The sequence below is a fragment of the Pristis pectinata genome, chromosome 21, assembly GCF_009764475.1.
Source record: "Pristis pectinata isolate sPriPec2 chromosome 21, sPriPec2.1.pri, whole genome shotgun sequence".
In the NCBI taxonomy this organism is placed as follows: Eukaryota; Metazoa; Chordata; class Chondrichthyes; order Rhinopristiformes; family Pristidae; genus Pristis; species Pristis pectinata.
In genome coordinates this window covers 16666395-16691247 of record NC_067425.1, presented here as the reverse complement: position 1 = coordinate 16691247, position 24853 = coordinate 16666395, and the positions used below count along the sequence as shown (strand labels likewise).

At 36.2% G+C, this 24853-nt stretch overlaps 1 protein-coding gene across 2 annotated transcripts in view; it reads left to right on the top strand.

Annotated features, from left to right (window-relative positions):
• aatf (apoptosis antagonizing transcription factor) overlaps positions 1-24853 on the top strand; it is an 85639-nt gene that overhangs the window by 37077 nt on the left and 23709 nt on the right. For both annotated transcript variants that reach the window (XM_052035414.1, XM_052035415.1), the window contains exons 5-11: positions 2986-3100; positions 4104-4293; positions 5224-5388; positions 7204-7287; positions 12488-12555; positions 14586-14666; positions 16423-16494. In XM_052035414.1, coding sequence (XP_051891374.1) covers positions 2986-3100; positions 4104-4293; positions 5224-5388; positions 7204-7287; positions 12488-12555; positions 14586-14666; positions 16423-16494 — 775 coding nt within the window. The remainder of the gene's footprint in view (positions 1-2985; positions 3101-4103; positions 4294-5223; positions 5389-7203; positions 7288-12487; positions 12556-14585; positions 14667-16422; positions 16495-24853) is intronic.

The window sequence follows — 24853 nt, the reverse complement described above, 5'->3', positions numbered from 1 at the left end:
ATCAGTGAAGATGTGGTCTTGCCACCCCTTGACATGCAGGTGCACCAGCCAAGGGAGTGAGCTCAGGGAGGAGATGGAGACAAATGATTTCTCTGCTCTTGTAGGTTTTCATCCCACCAGACTTAATGTCGAGATCCTGGATCTTTCTGTTGGGTGGATGTTCCAGTTTTGGAATGTTTCATAGTTGTTAGTGGTGAGAGCTCTTTCTTGTTGTGGTGTTAATATAATTCTAGGGCTTGCTTAGGACATTTCAAAGAATAGTAAAAAGGAAACCACATTGGTCTGGAGTCACACACAAGATAAAACTGATAAGGATGGCCCTTAAATGACTTCACTCAAAGACATTAGTGAACTGGGTGGATTATTCTGATGTTCCAGTAGTTTCATGGGCTCCATTACTATACTATTTATATATTCCAGAATTATTTATTTAAATTAATTTAAATCATTTTGCTGCTGTGGTGAGATTTAAGATTGTGTCTCTGGATCATTAGTTCAGGCCTTTGGGTTACTCGTCCAGTAACTGTGCTCTCTTGCATTAACTCTTTGTGAAATGCTAATGATAACTTATAATTACAAAAAAAAATTGTTTTCAATGACAAAATTTATTGTCTGTCAATTAATGCTACATTTTTTTTTTCCATCTTGCATTCAGCAGTAGAAATGTAATGTATTTTTGCAGGTACACAATAGAAAATATTGTGTACCTGCAAAAATATTTTGAAGGTTGCAAGAAATGACCTCAAATAGTTAATCAAAGGTGTCAGATAACGTTGACCTCAATTGAAAGAAAATTAACAATTGCCACACTGAATAAACAAGGTATTTATCATGCATGCTTTAAATTTGTAAGTATACGCTACTTTTAGCTTTTTTTTCCATAAGCTTCAATTAAATATTTTCTGTATTAGCGTACTACAAATTATTGGTCATGAAACCGCATAATACCCAGAGGACCAAAATTTTAAGTTTCATTTAAAGAAAAGAAATCCTCTAGCCCTTAAAGGTTCAAAAATGATTAGTTATATATTGAATGTTTATGGGCTGTGTGTTCTCAATTTGCCATTTATTTGCCGTTCTGATATCCAAAAATTAAAGCCTGTTGTCATTGCTCTGTGAGCTTGTTGCTTCTTGTAGCTACGTTCCTCTACTCCACCCCCCCCAAACAAAAACATAAACATAATTCAATTTGGCATGGGAGTAAATAAATATGGAAATTTTTGAAATATATTAACAACCAGTAAAATAGCAAATTTTTCAGAATACTTAAGTTGACATTTGGTAAACTTAAGAAACAGATCATGCAATGACACAGGGTGAACCAGTTGCCCAAGGCAGGCAGATTTAGAGTGCAGTAAGTGGCAATCAATTTCTATATGAAACTAGAATGCAAGAAATCATCAATAAAATAGATATGTAGCCATTTCTAGTTCCTGCTCTCTATTTCCCCAATCTGTCTTCTCTTCTTTAACTCCCCTCTGCTAACCCTTGGTATACATTGGGATTGTCACTTAAATTGATTGTATGCATACATTCATTAATGTATGGAAAATTGAAGGGAGAGAGCACTTTCTAATTTCTGTTCATTTTAATGCTGCCTGCTCATCGTACTATTTGTGTCCCAAGATTCAGCACCACAGAAAAGGCAGCAAAGAAGTGCAACAGTCCTATGCTGGAAAAATTGAGTACTTTACTGGTTCTACAGAAGAAAATAGTCTGCGGCAAGCCCTGGGCTACATTTCTTCTGTTTGATATACTGTAGTAGCTGCTGTGTAATGCACAAAACGTGTACTCTTATTAGCAAATAATTTGCATGTGCAGATACAGCAAAGTTTGAGCAAATATAGCCTTCCCATAAGTTTATTTTTAAAGTAGCAGCAGAAATGAGAGCAACAGTACTGCCAATGCTGGAAATACTCTCCAGGTCAGGGAGCTTCAGTGGGGAGAGAAACCAAGTTGAACAGTAAATATTCAATGGGTTTCCTCAGGTTGAGAAATTCTGCTAGAATACTCCATGTTTTTTTTTGTTATTTGTTAAAAAGATATGGATGTCACTGACAATGTTAGCATTTATCATCCACCTTTTAATTGCTCCTGAACTGAGGAGGCAGTTAAGAGTTAATACCATTGGTAGGCCTGGAGTCACATTTCAGCCATAGGGGCTAAGGATGGAAGGTTTCTTTGACTGTTGAACATTATTGATCTAGATGGGTTTTTATGACAATGGTTACTGTTACTGTGACTATTTTTTTAAATTCCATTTTTATTTAAGACAAAAACTTAAGTTCCCACCCTGTTATGACAGGATTTGAACTCGTGCCCCTGGGTCAGTGGTTGCTAATCCAGTAATCCTTCGTATCAAATGGCTGATTTTTGCTTTAATTATACTATACTAGTAAATTTAAACTTTACTGGTATAGTATAATTAAAGTTCCTTTCCTGTCTTGCTTATTTAGTCTTAAGTCTTTTTCTCAACTCTTCTCTTTCAAATTCACCACCCTCACTTTCTAAAATACAATGTCTGTTTTCTATTGATGTAGCATGAATTATGTCATGGTGGTTCGTGTTTATATATAAAAAAAAATCTAGAAAATAAACTTTCACCACTTTACGGGGCTAGCTTCAACCTTTTGGTACACAAGATCGTACAGTTTTTGTGTTCAATCTGTGCCTGCAATGCAGGACCTAACGTAGATGACCTGATAATTTCTCTACTACTTATTTAGAAGACTTCAACTTCACATCAGTTTATTGTTATGTGACTGGTTTTAAGGCTGATTTCCATTTCAGACTGGCAAGGCCAATTTTGGGTCAAGTCTTTAAATAGGTCTTCGAGCAAAAATATATTCATAAGCTGGAACTTAATGACATACTAATTCCATATTTTCCCCACAGATAGAAAGGTTTATCTCTGAAGTGACTAAAATGTTAAATTAATGCGGATAAAGTCAAATGTGTAAGCTTCATGTTTGCTTTTCTCCTTAGGCTGTAAAGCATTGAAGGCACTCCTGAGGTCACTAGTTGTGCTTCAGGATGAACTGCTTTTCCAGCACCCAGACACACAACACTTTGTCAGTGGCAGGAAGCCAGAGCCAGATAGGTAAGCCTGGCGATGAAACATAAGCAAGATGATAATGGGATATTTCACTCACTTCCAAAGTGCTGCCAATACTATATTCAGTCTAATTGCAGTGGATGTTGAGCAGGTGTTTGTGAAGCTATTGGGAGTTACAGCCGACAAGATTGTGTTGGCAGTCCAAGAACAGTCCCAGTGGACGTGAATTTCCAGCCTTTATTTGGCTGTCAAAATGAATGTTAGTGATTTCAAGCTCAAAGATTTATACGACACTTAGGAAGAGTTTTGTGGATGCCAAATCTTTAGTTGTTTTAAGTGTTCTCCTCCACGTGCAGTACATCTTCCCAGTAATTCACAGCTGTCTCTTTTTAAATTGAACTTTTGCTCTTATATAAATATTAGTTGATGTTCTAATCATTTCCTCTTTCTGTCCTTCAAACAGATAGTACCTGACAGTGACCAAAATTGCTTATTTTTTTAAGGAAACAGTCACAGAATCGTACAGCATAGAAACAGGCCCTTCAGCTCACTACCTTCACGCTGACCTTTTTACCCACCTACACTAATCTCATTTGCCTGCACTAGGTCCATATCCTTCTATGCCTTGCCTATTTGAATGCCTGTCTGAATGGGTGGATGTTGAATAGGTGTTTGTGAAGCAACTGGGAGTTATAACTGACAAAAAAAATCCACAAATTTGGTAACAGTTATGTATATTCGTTTTTGTAAATGCAAATTTTGAATCTCCTAGATGAGTCAAGTTTCCTTTTACCCTGTCAATCCTAGAACTATAAAATAAAAATGACAAACACTTCAAATAGAAGCAAGAAAATGTCCCTTCACTTTCATTTTAAAACCACATTCAAGAGGATTATATTGTCAGAACTTCATTAATGATAGTGAAGAGCAACATTTTGGTAGTGTTAAGACATTGCCAAGAAGTAACCAACTTAAGGTTTTGTGTTGAACATCATGCGTGTGCAAGTAAAAGAGAATCGACCTCTACAAGATACTCCTTTGTTTCCAGTGATGAGATTCCCAGCGATGATGAAATAGAGAGAATGCAGGAGAGAAAACAACCACTGAAAAGGAAGCTGGAAATGGATGAGTACCCGAACTTCATGGCCAAGCGGTTTGCTGACTTCAAAACCTATCGGAACAGCACATTGCAGAAATGGCATGATAAGACAAAATTAGCCTCGGGAAAAATGGGCAAGGTGAGTTGATCTTGTCTTGCTGCATTGATTTAAATATTTCCTGAAAGCAAGAGGTTAGTTTGTCTAAAGGGACTGTTTTCACAGATATAATTCCAGCGCAAGGGAGCTTGTTATTTGCATGCTTACTGACAGCTTTGCTATGCAATTGCAACAGAAATTAATACATAGATGAGGGCCTTAGTTGTGATTTGCTTTATATTTGATATTGAAATATATTCTGTTAAACATTTTCAATTCTGTAAAATAGTTAAGTACTTGTACAAAATATCAATAAACCAAATATGAGTTAAGCCAGCAACAATTTTCCTTTGTCTGTCGTAGCAATGGTTATATTGGATGATGCTGGGTTAAGTATATCCGCATTTGTCTTTGATCAAACACAGTTAAATCATCCATAATAAGAGAGGACAACTTATTAGATAATTGAGAATATTCACAAACAGATACACTTTTAAAATTTTGATTTGCCTATGGTTATTGCCTAATACAGGCACAATCTGTGTTTTCCCTTCAAAACGTTTTGCTCTGACAATTCTTGACAACCTAACTCCTGATCTCCCAGGGGGCGAAACTAAGTACAAGAGCTACGTGGTAACTATTTCCACTGGATCAAGATCCCGGACTACAAAATATCAACCAGAGACCAAATTTCACTTTTGCTGGTTATTTGAAATTATTCTCTGACTCCTGCAAGAATTGTGGTAACTGATGGTATTGTGCTTGACTGAAGTTTTGTGGGTGATTTATTGTTACTGGATTGGAAGGCCATATAACATTTGTATTGGAAAACAAGTATTTTATTTGTATGTCCCCATATCTTCCATTAATGGACTCTTTTTTTAAAGACAATGCAGTTTGGAAAAGCTCTCAAACCATTAGAATGTTTTTAAATAGAATGTTACTCTTACTGTATTGGTATCTTTATTCCAGGGTTTCAGTGCTTTTGAGCGTCCAATCGTGACTCAGATTGAGCAGATTATGATGGATAAAGAGAGGTTATTGCGACGGACACAGACCAAACGATCCTTGTATAGTATTCTTGGAAAGGTGGAAAAAGATTCTCAGCAAATTCCGGAGTCTGTGCCTGGAGAGATGGTATGTCAACATGGAAGTAGAGCTCTGAACCTACATTCTGAGAGGACTGCTTTGTTTTTATTTCAATAAAAAAAATAATTTTCCAGGTTGGGTAATGGCATTAAGTGGCTAAGCATTCCTAGGAACTAAAACAACAATAGAAGCTAGAAATAGGCCAGGATGACTGACATCAGTGGAGAAAAGAAGGTAGTGAATGCTTCAAATTCATACTTGCCTTCTAAACCAATGAACTGGTTAAAGATAAATGCCACCTACTGCCTATTCACAGCACAATTGATTTGCGTTGTGTTTCCAGCCACTTTTTTTGTTCGTAATTTGCAATGTTTTGCTTTTATTAAGTAGTTCCCAGATTCAGTCGCAGCCTGAGCTAAGTTTACTGATCTCAGCTGGCATTAAGGCAGGAGCACTGTGGTTTGTCTCCTTGCTCCAGGCTATGGAGAAAAAGAACCAGTTAGGATTCCTACTGCTGATCGTTATCCATTGACACCTGCTGGGAAGTGTAAGTCATAGTGTGGGCAGGTTTGGACATGACTGTATTGCATCAACCTCCCACAGTCACAAACCCTGCCAGCACTTGCTGTTTAGGGGCTGTATGATGAATGCCCACTTGAGTGCGGTATCAAGGAGTAATCATATCACATAATCTTGGAGGCATTAACACCTTCTTCAGAAATTTAAAATATCCCCAATTTTTTTTTGAGTGGCATACGTATAACAGAAATAAAAGCAGAAGATTCTGGGAACTCTCAGCAGGTCAGGCAACATCTGTGGAGCTGAGAATCGGAGTTAACGTTTCAGGTCAATGACCTCTCATCAGACTTGTGCATGTGGATGTTTAGGGTTCCAAAATAGGAAATTTAAAACAATTGTTGCATCACTGAACTTAAATTCTTTGTAACATTGTGAATTTTTTTTTGGTCTGGTATGGCTTCTCTGTTTTAATAACTGACTTACCTGACGAATGAATTGAAGTCCAGAATATGTGCTTGCTTTCTGAAATGGGAGGTTAATTGCACTTTTAGATTTGAAATCTATCTTATATAATTGAATCAGAAGATTAAAGAAAAGCTATTGTTGACAATTTAAAATCGGGGAATATTTTTAAACACACAAATCCTAGTATGCTACCAGATATCTCGAGTTTAAAACAAATCACAGTGGCCTGCAAACTCAGTAGATAAAAAGCATTATGTGATATGGCAGTGAGCCATCAGACTATTGAAGGGCTCAATCTGGATCCGCAGTCTGTGTGTGTTAAAGAATCTGAGCCAGGGTTCCATACTATAACTGGTCTTGCTTATCGCTCTGGAAAGGGGAACTTTGAACACGAGATTGGATGGGCTAATCTGTGGCGCCACCTGGGGATAAATAGCCTGCCAAAACTTCCTTGCCACCGGTGAGAAGTGTCTGTTGCTTAGAATCAGGCTAGAGAAAAAGTAGAACAGAATGAGTACAAAAACTTCCGAGGGATTGGGATGAAACAATTACAATGTTTAAAGGGCATATGGGCAGATACAATTACAACATTTGAAAGGTATTTGGACAGGTAATTTGATAGGAAAGGCATAGAAGGATATGGGCCCAAGGCAAGAAAATGGGATTTGTGTAGATGGGCATCACGGTCAGCACGGACGAGGTTGGAAGACAGGGCCTGTTTCTGTGCTGTACAATTCTATGAAATAGAGATTTTTTAAAATATGCAAAATGTCTATTGTGTGTCTGGACAGTGAAATAAATGTGACAGAAGTTTTATTAAAGTTGGAATTCTTTCCTCCTGACCTCTATAATGGACAGACAGGTTATTTTTCTGTGCAGGAGATTGTGCCACAAGGAAAGTCGAATGCACATCTGAAAGACATAGACGAAGAGATTTTTGATGATGATGACTTCTACCATCAGGTGAGTGTTCTTAAATAAAGCATAGTATTCACCTACCCAAGCTACTGTTTGGATATCAATAAAGCATCTAAATTGACATGAACAACCTAGCAATAGAGAAGACAAGGGTCATGGCAGTCAGATTCTTCCAAATCAGAGAAACATTTCAGTCAGCAAGTCTTGCATTTAGAGTCATTTTGCAATAAATCATCTCAGAAAAGATACAGAGCTGGCACTTGTTCTGGATGAACAGTGTAGTGACCTGGATAATAGACATTGTTATCAACCTTTTTTTTCAAAGCTGGATTAAAATGCCAAACACAGTGAGTAACTATGATCAAGTTCAAGAAATGTCACATGGCTAAGCATATTTTTTTATTCTGTATGTGCAGGGTATGTGATGTTCCAAAGTCATGTGAAGTGAAACTATGTGATGTTGTGTGAGTAGTTCAGCTGGGGAGACAATGCAGTATCTTGAAATGTACTTAGTGCTCAATACGAATATGATTTATGCCTGTATTTACACAGAAGGCTAAACTAAATGTGGCTTGGCCAAATCAACATAATGCGAACAACTCAGGAATAACTTTTATGATGCACCGTGGGTGGGGGAGATGTAGTAACTTGTACAGTCAGAACTTTATTATAACAAACTAAATTATCAGAACTTGCTCTATTTGCCAAGTCTTTTGTGCTAGTTGCTTCAGAGTCTTTTTTATTTTATGACTTGTTGACTTACGTCACTAATCAAATTCTGAGAATATATAATTTTACAGCAGTTATTTCCAACTCTGCTGTGTAATGAAATTACTTAATACATTTTTTAAATTAATGTAACAAGTGATTCTGATTAATCAGTAGACTGTGGAAAGATTTTAGCATTGGCGGTGCTCAAGTTGGTATCATAATTTGCAAAATGTTGACCTAGATGGGGCAAAGTGCTGGGAAATACCCTGATGATATATTATCTGGCTTCTGCAAGTGCATGAAAGTATAATTTTCACAGGTTATACTTCCTTCAAGGTTAAGGAAATGATGATTCAAACTTTGAGAGATGGTGGAAGAGCTGAATTGTACATTTGGCTGTTTGGCTTGGTGTTACAGTGACATTGAAAACTGTATACAAAAGAGCCACACAAATGCAGATGTAAGAACATGTATCACAAGAAGTAGAAGCAGAAGTAGGTGATTTGACCCTTTTAAGTCAGTTTGGCTATTCAATAAGGCCATGGCTGATCTTATAACTCGGCTTCACGTACCACTCACCATTTGTTCTGATCCTCTTGCTGTCCCAGAATCATTTGAAGTCTCTCTTGAACATACTCAATGACAGATCATCTTTAGACTCCTAGTGAGGGAATTGTACAGACCTACAACCTTTTGCATAAAGAATATTTTTCCCAGCTTAGCCCTAATGGCTGAAGCCTTGTACTGCCACCAAAGCCTCTAATTCTGAACACTCCACCAAGGGAAAAGAAATCAGCGTCTACTCTGCCACTTCCTCCCTGAGCCTTTAATGAGTAAGGAATTTTCAATCATTTCTCTGTGGTAAAAATGCTTCATAAGTGTTGTACCTTTGAGGACTATTAACATAATGAACACCAGATTTTATATCACTCTTTCCCTCCCCCACCCCAAAAGATTATAACAGCTCTGGGGGGGGGGGGGGGGGTGGGGGGGAGTGGTGGATGGTGGAGATGGATGGTGGATTGAGAGATACCCGCTTCACAACAAGAAAGGGAAATCACTGGGTAAATAATCCTGTGCCTTTATTATGCTTCTCCATCTCAGGATTCCAGCTGGATGAAGTACAGCTGTTACATCAGCAGATAATTTAGTGCAGTCACTCTCATAATCAAGCTATTGAAAGACTCCTATTTACTGGAAAACAATGCCTTGTATGGTGGGAACCTAATATGGAAAAGGGGCTAATATTTCTACAGGAGGGGGTATTGAATCCTACCAATTTTCTTTGCATTTAAGTGAGGTAAAATGACTAAAAGACTCATCTATTTCTCTTTCCTCATCTATAATGGCCATTCAGTGGGTAATTCTGCTTTACATAGAGAACAGTAAACTGAAGCAACTGAATTGCAGTGTTTCAAACTATATGTGTGTGTAAATATTAAAAGCAATGCTGCCAGTGCAACTGATATAAATTAACTACAGGAGGCGGGGTAAGATGTGTGAAGAACACAACAGAGAGAGTTCACCACCTTCTAAGTATTTGACCCTAGTCTTATTCTTTATCATTTCCTGTATAAAATATTAATCAATTTGGACACTTTGAAAAAAAGTATTATTTTATGTGCACCTGGTCATTTGATTTAGTCAACTGTTTCACGAGAAAGGCTTCATATTGAAGGGGCTTTTTTTTAAGTACTTAAAACATCAGTGTAATTTTATAGGAATGCTTGGAGTAGATGCAACCTGCCTTAAGTCTAGCCCAGATATGATTTTGCTGGAATTAAATGATGTGTTTAAGCAAATGCAGGTAATATGTTTTTTGGTGCCTCAGATTTTAATCCTGTTGAAATAGGGGAGTTTGTTATTCATGTTTCTTAAAAACCCACTTGGAAAATGTTTCTTTAGATTGACAAGCAGTATTTTTCTAGCTTTGGTACAGTGAACTTATTTCAAAGCAGTCTTATTTTTGTTTCTGGTGTTTCTGAATTGAAATTATGACCTACCTTATTATATACATGCTGTTATGCCAATAAAGGTTCCTTGACATGGCTCCGTTGAGTGATTCACAGCAGCAATAGACGGCTACACTTTGTTGATGCATTTTTGTTCCCTCTGTTTTTTCCACACCCCCTCTCCATTGAGGCATTTATTCCTACTCATGTTATCTTGTACAACTGGCCACTCCATATGAGTCCAGACACTGAGAATTGCCAGTCTAATTTACTGCAGCTTGCAACTTCCATTTCTCTGTATGTACACTTGCTTCCAGCAAGGACTGTTTTACAGTGATCAGGGTTGCAAACACTTACTGTGTTTCCCCTTTCTAACACAAGGTATTAAGACCAGTTGTAGCATTCGTATAGGTCCGGCTGATACACAACAGAACACTGACTTCCCCGGTAGATATAAATCACCTGCTCATTCTGTCATGAATTGAACCATCAGCAGCTTTAAATCAACGCCTTTATAATTAGAAACCACACAAAACATTTAGTCCTTGATTTTTACCAGATTTTGGTGAGTTTTGGTATGCTGTTCCTTTTTGTCTGTCAAGTTCTCTTTTCCTAGATAAAATCATGTACCATATGTACATTAATATAGTTTTCCAAAATAACATGGAAATCTCATTGGAGAATGTTTGAAGTAAATTACCCAATACTATTCTATTACAATAACTCAATTTGTAATTTGAAATAATTGTTATATTTGGGTATTCTTTACCTTTTAACTCTTAACTGGAGCTATACTTCTAAAAGAGTTAAGAAAGGTGAATGAGTAAATTTATAGCAGTTAGTGAAGCACAGCAGTATAAATCAAATGTGTTTTGGTGCAAAAACTTGATCATCAGTCCCCAAAGGATTCAGTGCATCTAAAATGGCAGTAACTCAGAGACATTCTGATGTTCTTTTGGTTGAATGATGCCTGACACTTGTTAACACAGCAACTGCAGAATGTTCCAGATTGTGTGGCTGCTGTGCCAACTCATTCTGTCCAAGTGGAGTAAATAGAAACTGAAGCGTTAGCCAACATCTGGCATCGCAGCAAGGAATGGGTGCAAGTCTTGACTCCTGTAGACTCTAAATATGGTGCTTAGACTGTGAGGCTTTAATCACTTAGCCAAACCTTGACAGATTTCTACGACAGCTCATCCCTGCCTTGTACATCACCCACAGACATCTGCTGAGCCGCAAGGCAGCAGCACATTCATTTTCCTTTACAGTTTTCAATACATTTCTTCAGAGAGATGATCTGTAAAGATTACTGCTTCATTGTGTACAAGTAATTGTGGGAAGAGAGTGGTTGACAGACATACTGTTGCACCTGTTTTGCTGACCTGGTTAATTTCTTCTCTTGAGTAGGATTTGGCAGAGATTGTCGCTGAAGTTGCTGCAATGATTAAGGGCACAAGTTTACTGAACAGCAGTGTTATGTGGGTTTACAATGTCATAAGCCCTTGCATTGGTGGATTTGTAATCTTTTATTTAGCTGCCAGGAGTGACTATGATGAACAACAATAGATAAACTGACAGATTGTCTGCCAGAGAGATGTTGGAAGTAGGTCACATGAATAAGTTTCGGAGGGAGGGGGTGTGTTCCAGTAATATAGTGAGTGGAGTGGCTTATTAAATTAATGAAATAATACTGATATTATCCCAAAAAATTGTGTTAAACCAGTAATATAGATCAGATGACCATTCTTCTAATAATGAAGCTGTATGACAAATTTCAGTTAAATGCATGCATTTTTTTTAAAAACAGTAACCTATAGTGCAAAAGCTGATGTATATAATGGGTCATGCTTCAATAATGAGTTACTTTTAAGCAATGCATAAATTTAAAGAAGTTTTCATGTTTGTTTGATTGCTGGCAAGCCAAACACTGTCTATTTAACTATTATGATTCAGCACTGAACACTTCTAAATTAGGTATGGCACGATCAAATTCAGAATAAAGTCCTGAGTCTGCTACCGTGTGCTTGACTCTAACTTCAGGAAAGGTTCCTCCATCATCTATCCTTGTGATCCACTCATTTAGACTGTCCATTTAGCACTGAATTATGAGCCTTTCTATTTTGTGACTTAAACATTGGCTCTTGCCAAAGAGTTGCATTCAAACCCAGAATAAGTGAGAGGATATTGTGCAAATGCACCACGCCACAAAGTTCATTTCTTTAAAGCATATTCAGTGCAGCTCAGATTCTTGTTGGGACTTGAATTTAAGCTGTTTGTTGGATGGGAGGTAAATGGCCTTTCATTGGATAAAGTTTTCCCATTGAACTATCGTTGAGCTCTGGCTTGTGGCTGTAATTTAGTTTATAACCTAGTTTGTCTTCAATCTTGGAAGTTTGCCATGAATGAAGGAATTATGCTATCCCAGAAGGCAATGTTGTTCACTTACCCACTGCTCCACCTGCTTGTCCCACTGTAACTAATAATAGATTTAGAGAAAACTAATGGGGCTGGTAAAGAGAGAATTTCTAAAATTTGTAATTTGAAATCTAATCACCTTGTATTTTTATTCTATTTTTGTGCAGCTCCTCAGAGAACTAATTGAACGAAAGACTAGTGCTGTTGACCCAAATGATCAGGTTGCTATGGGCCGGTAAGTGTCGAAAGTTAGCACTAATTATTAAAGCTGGATTCATCTGTGGAGAATAGGTAATACTCAAAACATACTTTATGTAACATTTTGTAAATATCAAAGTTAAGTTTAAAATTTTCTATGTTTTAATGAATTCTATATTATTACATTACAGTTGCCATTCAGTTTGCTTTATTACAGCAGTCCATTAAAGACTCTACAATAACCACTTTAGAATCAATTAAATTATTTAATTAAATAATGCCAATGCAATTTAGGCAATTGCTATGGAAATGAAAATTAAAATTGTTTGTCCTTTCCAAAGTGGACAGTAAATAAATTTGTTTCATAAATTGTGTTGTTTTTGACTTAGTCCAGTTAATTAGGAGCACTTGATAGCTTGAGCATAAATATAATCTCCTGCATGTGAAGACAAAAGTTCATTGTTAGTATTGAAGAAAACAGACCAAAGACCCAAACACCTTGATTAAAGTAATTGCATTAATGTGAAGTTTAAATCTGGTAATAATGATTGTTTTATGTGTGTAAGGAGAAGAAGTAATATTTCTGCATCTGAATACTCTATTTGAACTGGTAGAAAATAATAGTATCAAACCAAATATTATCACTGACATCCTTCCTGACTATGTCATTTGGAGTGAGTTGTTCAGAAACTGGCAGAGCATTTTCAAAGTCTAATGCTTAAGGAGATGTATTCTTCAATTCATAATGGTGGGAGAAGAATTATCAATATTAAAATTCCAACTTGGACAATTTACAAAATTAATCACTATCTAACAAGACCCTTTCTTTCCACTCATATCCTCATCCTCATCCTGAACTAGTAGACTTCGAAGTAACAGTAATCAGACATTTTAATGCAATTCAGAATCACCTCCCAATGAATGAGTGTGGGGTCACAATTTAAGGCTGTAGTACCAACCGGGTTAGTACAAGATAGTTCTGCAGAGTTAACTGCACATTATCAGCCATTTAAAAATTAGAAACTGGCATCTTTAAAACAAGCATATATTGATATTTTTTTGGTTGTACAATTAAATTTGAACACCTTGATTGAGCGATGGTGTTTTAAATTTAAAAAAAAAGATTCTTTAGGTTACAGAGCCCCCTTCCTCCCATTGTTGAATCTGGTAGGTTAATTGGTTGTAAATTAACCCTTTTGTGCAGGTAGGTTGTCAAAAGAAACAAAAGCATACTTATGGGTGTGTCATGAGAAAAAGCAGTGCTCTGTTCTTGCAAAGCCAGAATTACAGACTTCCAAATTTAGATACGGACCACAAATGGTCCATGGAGTTTGTGTTCCACAGATAGCAACAGCACATGGGAAAGCAAAATACTAGATGGGGTTTCTGTTTCTAATTGCTATCCTGTTACCCTTCTGGAAAGTGTGGCTTTCAGTAAGAGCAGGGTTTAGCTATACTATGATATCTTGCTCTTGTTCTCTACGTAAAATAATCTATCTCTATTTTCTGTCGAGATATGATGAATATGAATGGTTCTTTGGTTTCACAGATAAAACCAAACCACATCAGCAAAAGTCAGTACCTTCCCGAAAGAAGTGGAGAAAGCTGGGAGAATTATTGTTTTCTAACTTTAGAAAACACTACAAAAAAAAATTATCTTGTTTGTCATCTACCTTTCAGTGTTGTTAAATGGTTATTTAGGTCTCCTTTCAAACAGCTGTTTATTTCTCTCATTCTCAATGTGCATAAAACTTTGCTTTAACACATCTGAATTCATCCTTAAACTAGGTAATTTGGCATTGATTGAGAGGTGATCCTTGGACTGGTAAAATTTGAAAGTGGTGTGCACAAGGAATGAGTGCTCAGTCTATTTTTATTCTAGTGTGTATATTTGTAGATGATTTGAATGCTGGATGGATAATCGCAATATTTCATCATGTAGGAACTGTGTAAAGTGAAAATATAAGCTATGCCTAAATCTAAGCTAGAATGTTCTTTATAATTTTGTAGGTTTTTGTTTCCTTTTCTTTCACTCCCATATTAATAATATTTTGTTCATTTATATAGACAATGGCTCGCTATTCAGAAACTACGAAGTAAGATTAAGAGGAAAGTGGACACCAGAGCAAGCAAAGGCAGAAAAATAAGGCAAGTTGAACTTGGGAATTTTGCTACTTGGTACTAATGCCAGGATCCATTAAAAATACCCAAACAAGTATACTCATTAGGTATTGAGGAGAGCTCAGCAGTGGCTGCATTGGTAAGGGATAAATTATTTTCTATAAGATTTGTTCTATTCTCCCTTTATATTTTCTTGTTTTTTTTCTCTTCCTTTCTCACCTTGCATTCCCTTTTTCACTTTCTCTTTCTCACCCCCCCCCCCCTAATTTTTCTCCACTTCTCCCTGCTCCCAACAATCAGCATATTTTTTTTTTCCTCCTTCCCCAAGAGCTTACCTATAAGGTAATGTTTGTTCTTCAATCCTACTGATGCAATTCCTGACCAGACCTAGGGATATCCTGCAATTGAAACACAGTTGATCTTGCACTTTCAAGTTTTAATTTTGTAGCAGTTAGCGTAACTTATTACAGCGTCTGCGACCTGGATTCAATTCCGGCCACTGTCTGTAGGGAGCTTGTACGTTCTCCCTGTGTGTGCGTGGGTTTCCACTGGGTGCTCTGGTTTCCTCCTGCATTCCAAAGACGTATGGGTTAGGAAGTTGTGGGTATGCTATGTTGGCGCCAGAAGTGTGGCGATACTTGTGGGCTGCCCCAGAACAAAAAGATGCATTTCACTTTGTGTTTCAATGTACATGTGACTAATAAAATATATCTCATCTTAATTTGTTAACCTTTGTTTTAATCACTTATCTAATTGATGCAATTACTGCTTCCACCTCAAGTTTGCTTTAAAAGTGATTCTGTGATTTATCAATATCAATTTAACAACCCAGTTATTCAGCTTCCTCCTCATTAGATCTTCCCACTCAGTGATTTACAGGCAACACCCATGTTACATGCAAGGGGATGGGGGTGGTTGCATTACTAGAAAATGGTTCAGATCATGATTTTCTGTTACACAAGACCACATCTGTGCATCTGTCAAGAAACAAGAGTTTAAAACAAAATTGTTCACTTTTTTTCCACGTAAGTTCAGTGAGAGGAAATTTTATTGCATATTTCAAACTTTTGGGGAGTGATTTGTGAGTGGAAATTTCTGTTAACTGAACAGTCGTAATTTGGGGGTTGTCTGCATTTCCTTCTCCCAAGTGTTTGTCTCTGTTGCTTTGTGATCAACTGCTAGCAACAAGTTTGCTAATTTAAGCCTCTCTGCAATGATCTGTCATTCACCCTGAAATGTGTCCCCCCACTACCCCCTGCTGGCGTCAAGAATTTATTAAGTTAGTAAAGTTCTCAATGTAAGCCTGTGTTTTTCTTTATTAATCAGTAGCATTGCTAACTTAAGGGTTAATAATAAAGACCATTTTCTGCAAACTTAACTGGAATTTAAAAACAAGTGTTGTCAATATGAGACAAACCAAATTTTTTTTAAGACATCAGACTCTAATGTATTAAAAGGGACAACTATCAATTTAAATTGACCTATTTGAGCTATAACAAACCACCAAAAACTGCATCTATGCCTAAATTCCTGTATTACAAACATGTGAGAGCAGGTTTGTTGGAGAATCAGAGCTTTATTTTGGAAGGTATTGGCTGCTGGACTGAATCTGTAAAGGCTACAGTATTATGTTTTTTTAGTTTTCAGTTGACAGAGGAATAATAATTCTACTGTACAAATACTCTACCACTAGGCCAATATCATTTTAAGACTATGTAGAACCAGAATTAAATTGCCCATAATAAAATCAGAAACAAATAACATTTTCATTTCTTTCCAACAGATTCCATGTTCACAACAAATTAGTGAGTTTCATGGCACCGATTGACCAGAGTACAATGAACGATGATGCGAGGTAAGTAATAAATTACGGTCATCAAATGCGTTTCATGGCATGGTGATATTGACCTGTTCTTCAACCCATCACCTGCCCCTTCTCTAGTTATCAGATCACCATTTGTCACTGGCATCAAAGTATAGCCATGCCAGATCTACTGAAGTGATCTTGCTTCTTTTATTCCTCTAATTATAATGCTAGTAAAAGAGAAATAATTGCAAATTTATGATTGGCCTGTGGTTCATTGCCATATAGATTGACTCCCATCACTGAGCTGTAATCACCTTGGTGATATGCTGCAGAGCAAACTGAGAAGTCATCATATGAAAAGTATGTTGGATTTGGAAAGCTATATAAAAACACTTACCATTCTTCCTAATGGGTAAAGAAGTCACTGCAATAGCTCTATGTTGCAGTGGGCTGCTCTTGGGAAAGGATATCTTCAAAGCCCAGTTTGTTTTATTTAAATGTGTGTCTTTGCATTAATGTATTAAATTATGAGAAATTTAATTTTTAAATTCTGTTGCATGTAAATTAATAGTATTAGCAGACATGTTATATCTTGGGTGATACTTTTTTTTCATGTAATGAGTAAATCATTGCTCATTAAGGTGAGTGGGGAAATCGTAGCAAACTTTCACTTCAAAGCCTGACACTACAGACCAGAGAATTAGACCATACAGACCATGCTTCTCTGACAATACAAGTAATAAATCCCCTTACTTAACTACATTCCTACCTCTATGCACAAGACTTTCCCATGTTTTGCTCTATTGGTCTTACTGAGCTTGTGAAAAGTGATATTGGCAAATGAGCACTGAATGTAGTCCATTAGTAATGGACAGATTATTACCTTTTGAGATTAGGGTCTCCAGAGAGCAAAAAAAAACTGTACAGACTGTGATCACTTGGCCCCAAATTAGGTGGAATCTGATTAGTTTGGAATGAGTCCAGCTTTTATTTGGTAAGTATTTGTGTTTCAAAAACTTCTTAGTATCTCAGGTTTTGTTGTGAACACTTACTTTAAATATCCATTGTCCTCAACAAGGTGGTTTCAGAATAAGTGGGAACCCTTGAATATAAATTAACCAGTAATGTATTCATAAAATATAGCTTTTGGCATTCATTATAATTTAGTTTGATTAATGCTGACAAGTAGAAGTAAAGGGTAGGTTTCACTGAAGAATAAGGTGAGTCAAGTTTCTTGTTAGTTACTCAACTCTTTCCAATTAATTGTCATATTCTCTGCTCCTCTGAGATAGTATTAAAGCCAAAAGGTTTGCATATAAGGTGAACAGCTAGTGACCCTGCGTGGTAATACTGTTCGGAGAAGTCATCAGTTTCCACCAGATTGTAGGAAACCATTCAGAGTTCAATGAAAAGATGCAACTAGGGGTATAGGCAGCTCTTTATTCTAGGTAACATGTTGTATTTTGATATCATTCTTGTATATAATAATGAGTAATTTGCTGAGGAATTGCTTATTAGAAAAGGTCATTTCCCCATATATGGAAGATGCTTGGATTAAAAAGAATTTTAAAATGTACGCTTTGTTTAATGGAAATGGAGGAGTGGTACTGTTGATCCTTCGCTTAAATTTGAAGATATTTGGAGTCCATTTATTCAATATTTTCACATGATATAGATCCCCTTTCAATAACTTTCCAACTTCGAGAAATTTTAGCCCAGTCTTTTTTTCTCTTTTTTATTTTGAAATTTTTCTGTTTAAGTTTAGTTTGGTTTGATATATTGTTTATAATTTTTCTTATTGATTTGGGGATTTTTTTTCTTTCTTCTCTTCTAAATATATATAATAAATCTTTTTCTTTCCTTTTATATTGTATTCATTTACTAAGAGATCGTGGGATCTACAGATTTTTTTATATTTTATTGTTCTTTATGATTATCTATGCCATGATTGTTCTCCTGATCTCTTTGTATTACATATATAAATATTGATGTTATATATTAATCTGTATTAATTTGAAAACTAATAAAAAGATTGAAAAAGAAAAAAAGGAGGAAATGTTCTTTATTCAGTTGTGTATTATTAGCTTTACCTGGAGTACTCAGTGAAGTGTTTTGGAAAATTGTAGTCTCTGCTCTTTGCTTTCTTGAGCAGAAGACACTTAGTTGGAATTAGCATTATCCAGTAGAGCAAAGTTAGGCATTTGAATGTGAGCAGTAATGATAACTCCTGTGGCTTGAAATGCTATGTCCTTCCAAATTTTGGAAGTTGTGCATGTGTTTATGGGTGATTAGTATAGGCATCATTAAAAAAAAAGCACTGTTGCTTTGGAGTTATGTGTTTGGATTGTGTCAGAAGAAAGGATTGTAAAGGAAGGCAGTTTCAGATTGTAGTAAATCAGCAAGAAGTGTTTTTGCTGGCATTATATGTATGATACTGGGTAATGAAGTACTGTGTACCCATTTGAAAAGACAAGTGAGCTACCTTCTTGACATTGTACAATATACTTGCCTGACTATACAGAACCAGTAAAGAAATTGAATAGATATTTTTGTGAGCTCCTGAATGTCAGGATGCCATTTGTCCATCAGACCTGGATAACTAATAATGTGTAAATTTATAATTTGACTGCATTAATATATATTGTAATATGGTAAATACATTCATTATTATTGCAACTGAATATACATAACTTACCATGGATCCTTTAAAACAAAAATTTATGTCATTAAAGTAAACGTTCTTAAAATCAGACAAAGTTCCCTAAACTGAAACGATGTAGCTAATTTTATTTTAATTTGTTTTCTTTTTATTGTTTTCTCCAATTCTGCAATTTTTTTATATATTCAATAATAACAACAGCTCATCCCTGGAGACTGTTTACCACTATCATTTATAATTTGGAGGTCAGAACAGCCCTACCTAGAGCAGGCTTGACTGACAGGAAGTCAGTGAGTTGAGCTTACAACCTTCTGATAGAGAGTTGTATCATTTTAGCTGTTAATCCAACTATCTCTATACAATAGAGCATATGTTTCAGATCCTTGACATAAACAAGATATTCCTGATCCCAAGTGTTGAAGAATTTAAATCTTGAAATGATCCCGTGAATAGGATTGAGTTTTTTTTTGCATTATCTTCTCCCTTTTATTGTTCTTTTGACTAGTGTTATTTTCCTTATCTCTCATCAGTTCTAAGATTTTGGAATCTTGATGTATTTCTTTTGTAGCTATTGTAATTCCAGTGCTGACAGCTTTTATAATACAGTTCTCTGTAATTTTACATTTGATAATTTCTAGTGTACAAGGTTCAGTGCAATGGTGCATTGATCTTGTTGAATACCTTGGTATATCAATGTACTAGCAATCAGCTGAGAGGAGCTTGGACTGCAGTGTTTGAATTTAGAGCCACCTGGATCTCCACACTTTTATGACAATCTGGACGTTAAGGAAAGTCCCAACAGTTTATCAACAGTTGGTGCCACCTGTCCAGCTGGAGATATAACTGTGTTCTCACTTGTGCACCTTAACTTCTACTCCTGCACAGCAATCTCTGTGATGAGATGCACTGCTGTCCATGCCACTTTCATAACTGAAGACTCACTATTGCCCCTTCCTCCAGTCTTTCTTAAGAACACCCAAAAATATCTTAACTGTAATTTTTAATATCTTAACTGTGATATCTTACTGTGATTTTCAAACAAATGTCCCATCAGCTCTTCTCAATTCACTATCACAAAATAGTAGACAATTGAAATTTTTTTGCTATTTTAATCGTTGGCAATCAAGGGTGAAAAATAACTTATTACAATAATAAGGGGGAAAGAGTGCCATGTTGGGTTAGGAGACTTCACTATTTTGGTCTGGGTTTGAATGCAAACCCAACTGAATTGATAGAATTCCCTCCTTGGCTTGGAGTTAAGATGGTGAGATCTAGAGTCTGATGAAGCTGCTAAATAACTTACCTCAATTTTCATGGAGTAATTTAAAAAAAAATCAATGATTTCTGTCATTACCAACATTGCATTTTAGAATTAGAAATCAATTTAGCTACATCTTCTGTTCAGAAAATCATATTTTTATCATTATTTATCTGCTAAATGGATGTTACTAAACATCACATAACTTAGTAGAGATATCATATGCATTCTTCTTTGAATTTAGCTGATTACAGTGCTTGAACAGTCAGATGCCTTTCTCGTACTCTTATCTATGGCCTATCTGACAAGTAGCAATGGACAGGGCAAGTATGCAACACAGATTTAATCAGTTTTTACAAGAGCAATATTTTAAGTTATTTTACCTTTTAACAGTGTCATTAAGGAGCCTCATTACTCTTTTATTAGACTGTTGTAACTCACTCTATTCTTATCAGATTACAAAATGAACATAACTCATGCCACATATTAGATCTCTTGTAAGGGGATTATAGCCTTGCATTAACTCAGATTGACACGGTTTATAATTTGCTTGTTGATACACATACAGCGATGTCATGCATTTGACCTACAGCAGCGTGGAGGAAAGGGACACCCATACATCATCATTAAAGATGGCATCCACTAAAGAATCAGAGCCACAGGGTCTTCCTGCAGTAATTGTCACGAAGGACAAAGGAGGCACTTTCAAGTGCAAGCTGAAATCTAAAGTCTAGTTTAAATATGAATACTTGAGCATTATGGCAGCATTAGAAACCTTCAGTGGATTCTGCAGGACTACTTGAATCTCTGGTTATATTTTTGCTCACTTGAAAACCTAATAAATGCGTATCAGTGGTATTCTGCTTTTAATGAAGTTTTCACTTTCAGGCTATTTTTGTACTGAAATATAATTTTAAAACACTTCCCATTTTCATGACTTGTACTCTTCGGATTTCTATTGAACCAGGTCAATTGTCAACATAATGGTGAGGCTCATGATGGTTTTTGTTATTTATGGGTAAATGGTATGACAGCATAGTTAACTAAAAGTAGTATCCAAATGTTGGTGGTGGGGTTGTAATGCTTCGCAAAAACAGCATCCCACTGTGTGTATCACAGTTGATCATGGAGAATGTTGTAAAGTTTCTATGTTTGTGCAATTGACGCAAACTAAACCCACTGGATGTTAAGTGCTAGTAATTCCAAGTACTGCTGCCATTTTTATCATGTGATAAATATTTTGATTGCTAATCAACCTCCATAGCACCAAAAATTAATACTTGTATGGAATCAGTTGTGCATCATTTAGAGTGATATTAAAAATAACAAATTTATACCTTTTTTTTTCTCTTAATCCATTCTTTCATTTCATCCTTGTGCAAAACCAAAATTAGCAAATGCTCAAAGTCTAAAATGCAAACAGAATCCTGGAACTAGGCAGTTGTCTTTGGTTAAAAAGTCAGCAACCTGAATCACCAACTCTTTATTCTCAGGTCATGTATGACATTCTGAATAGTTTGTCAGCACTTTTCCTCTCTTGCTTTGTGAACTCACTCTTTAGCATTCAATTCCCATTTAATTTAGGTTCCTTGATACTTAACTATTTATTTCTCATTCTTTAACTCTCATTGGCTGAAGGATGCTCAGCACTTTGTTGTTCCAGATGCTCTGTTTCCTTTGCATTATTATCACTTTGCACTTTCATGAAGTTGGCTTTCTTTTTTAAGTTGAAGGGTGTATGTATATTTTTAACTAATGCCCTACCACTGGAAATTCTGGTCCAGTATTGCATTTGTCCAAAGTGTTTGGCATATATATGCATAGTTTTCACCAGTACTCTAGTAAAGATGTCTGACTTCTGCATATTTCTTCCTCATAAAAGTATAGTTGAATCGTGTGAAGGAACAAATGAGATTTATTGATTTTCATATCCAGGAAGGACATACTACTCAAACAAGTGTTAAGGGGAAGGCAACTGGCCACTATTTTAAACTTGAGTTTGGAAGTAAAGTAAAATTATTTTGTGATCTATAGAACTGAATATAAAGCATATTGACTAATAGTGATATGGGGTGGGGGGGGGTGGTGGGGGGTGTAGTTGAAGAGGAATTTTGTCACTTTTCTTTGCTCCCTCTGGCCATGATTTTTCTCTGGCTTTTTGTTTTGCATCTGCTAGGAGATGCTTGTCTGGCAGTGTGGGAAGTGTCTGGTCATGATGCTTCAACTATGATGGAAAGCTAACCAGTCTGTCAACTGCCAATCAATGTCATTTCTTTGGAATTGTCATTAAGTTGAGAGAGGTGGGTGCATGTATAATGCTGTCAAAGGAAATGGTGATTTGCTCCAAAAACAGGTTTAATAAATTGCACCCTAATTTAGTAAGCAGAATGAGTATGCAAAGAGTATAGGTTAAATTAAGTTTGCAATCAATTTTCATAAGACACAATGGTGTTTATGCAAAAAAAAGTAGCTATTGAGAAAATAGTTTCTCAATAAATGATCTGATAAGCCCACTAACAATTTGACATTTCATTTGAGTGCTGTGTCCTAGGATTTTATCACTAGCAACCTTGAGACTTGGAAGTACAATCTGCTGAAGGCAAAGAATTCTGAAGAAAAGATGGCACAGGATTTTTAAAGTCAATTGTAAGAAAAATGGAGATTTCATCTGATGAAAACTGCAGCCTAGAGCTGCTAAAATTATACGGACCTGGCCAGTCTTTTAGAAGAGCTTCATTTCAATTGGATAACCATTAATTGCAGTTAATTGGATTAATATTTCCTTTGAGCTTTCCACAAGTGATGATTACTAAAAACGAAATCAGTTTCCAGCCAGAAGTAAATTTTAATCAGTGAGTACAGCGATCTACTGTTCAGGTAATCCAAGATGCAGAGGGCATTGACTGTGTTGATAGTGAAGCATTTTCCAGTATCCTCATTATTAACTACATACCTAAGTGGACTAATCTTGTAGTTGTGAAATTGCATTTTTCTCTCAATCAATTTCATGAAATACCTTTCCATCAAACCATCACTGTCTTGCCCAGTGTTTAATTATTAAATGCATATAGTTTATGCCCTTACAATTACAGCTACACTGCAGAAAGTGATCACATAACTTTGGAATTACCACTTTCCTGATTATTTCCAAAAGCGAAATGTCAGGTTGGGGAAACAATCACTTTTTATTGTTTTTAGGATTTAGATCATATTTAATGGACAGTCCTGTTGGCTTGACCTGGTGATAGTGGGGCCTCGTCTTTGAACTACAGCAGTTATTGTGGGGGTAATATGATCACAATGGAGTTAGACAGGGAAAATCAGGATATTGATCCTGAGGCAACAAAGGAGCAAAGGTTTATGCCCAGATGAGAGTGGTGTTCCACAGGGAGGTTGCAGATGTCCTCATAATGTTGCTGCTTTTAGGATAGGATAGTAGAGTGCAAAGTGGAGGGAACTGCTGTTCAACTAAGATTAGTAAGTTGCTGCAGTGGACTTCATTCCAAAAACAGACATTGTAAGTGAAAATCTTTAGCAATATATGTAGAATTGTGGTATTGAGCATCCTGTGCAGCTCATTTTCCTGAGAGCAGATCTTATGCCAAAACCCATGAACAGGAAAGATAGTGTAACCATTTCATCCAAATGGCTGAAACTATCAGTCTTCCAAATGTATTGTGATATTCAGTGAAGTGACAGCTGTGACTTTTATTGGCGTAGAATTTATAGTCAACAACAAACTCACACCACTTGTTGCTGACTTCAAAGAGAGCTCCAATAATCAAGTGATCACTATGGTGAGAACTTCCTTTTATCTGACACTAGTGTTCAAGGGTATTTCCAAAGTTCTGGTTACCAGGATTATGATGTCATCAAGTAGCTGGGCAGCCAATCACAGCAAACAATTCTCACAGCGTACAGAGGAGCAAAAGATACAGTTCTAATTATTTTTAAACATTATACAGAGTGCTAAAAAATTGGTAAATGTGCATAAGAAATTAAAATATATATTTTTAATATTAAAAATAAAAATCTCATTTTTAAGAATTCATGAGAAGAAATTAAATAAAATTAGTACTTTAGAGCCAGACAGTTTGCTGAGCATTAATTATGGCCATTAAAAACTCTCTCACACCTCGTGTAGCAAAATATAAAAATATTGCTCTAAGAACACATCTAGTTTGTCCATTTCCCCACATTATGGTTTTTGTTGGTTTCTTAATGGTGCCAGATTCTGGTATTTTTGCTGTCATTGTTACTGCAAAATCCGGGCTATTGCCATAATTTCTCCAATTGTTACCTAAATTGCAAGGTGCTTTTGAAATGTGTTTGGCTACGGGAAATATCCTGCTCCAAACAGCCATCCTTGGCAGACGTATGTTAGCTGTTTACCCAGATCCTAGCTGTAGGCTAATGACATACTTTACAGAAACATAATTCTGAGATTGGCCAACTGCTTACTGCTATTACATAGAATTAGGTAGAAATTA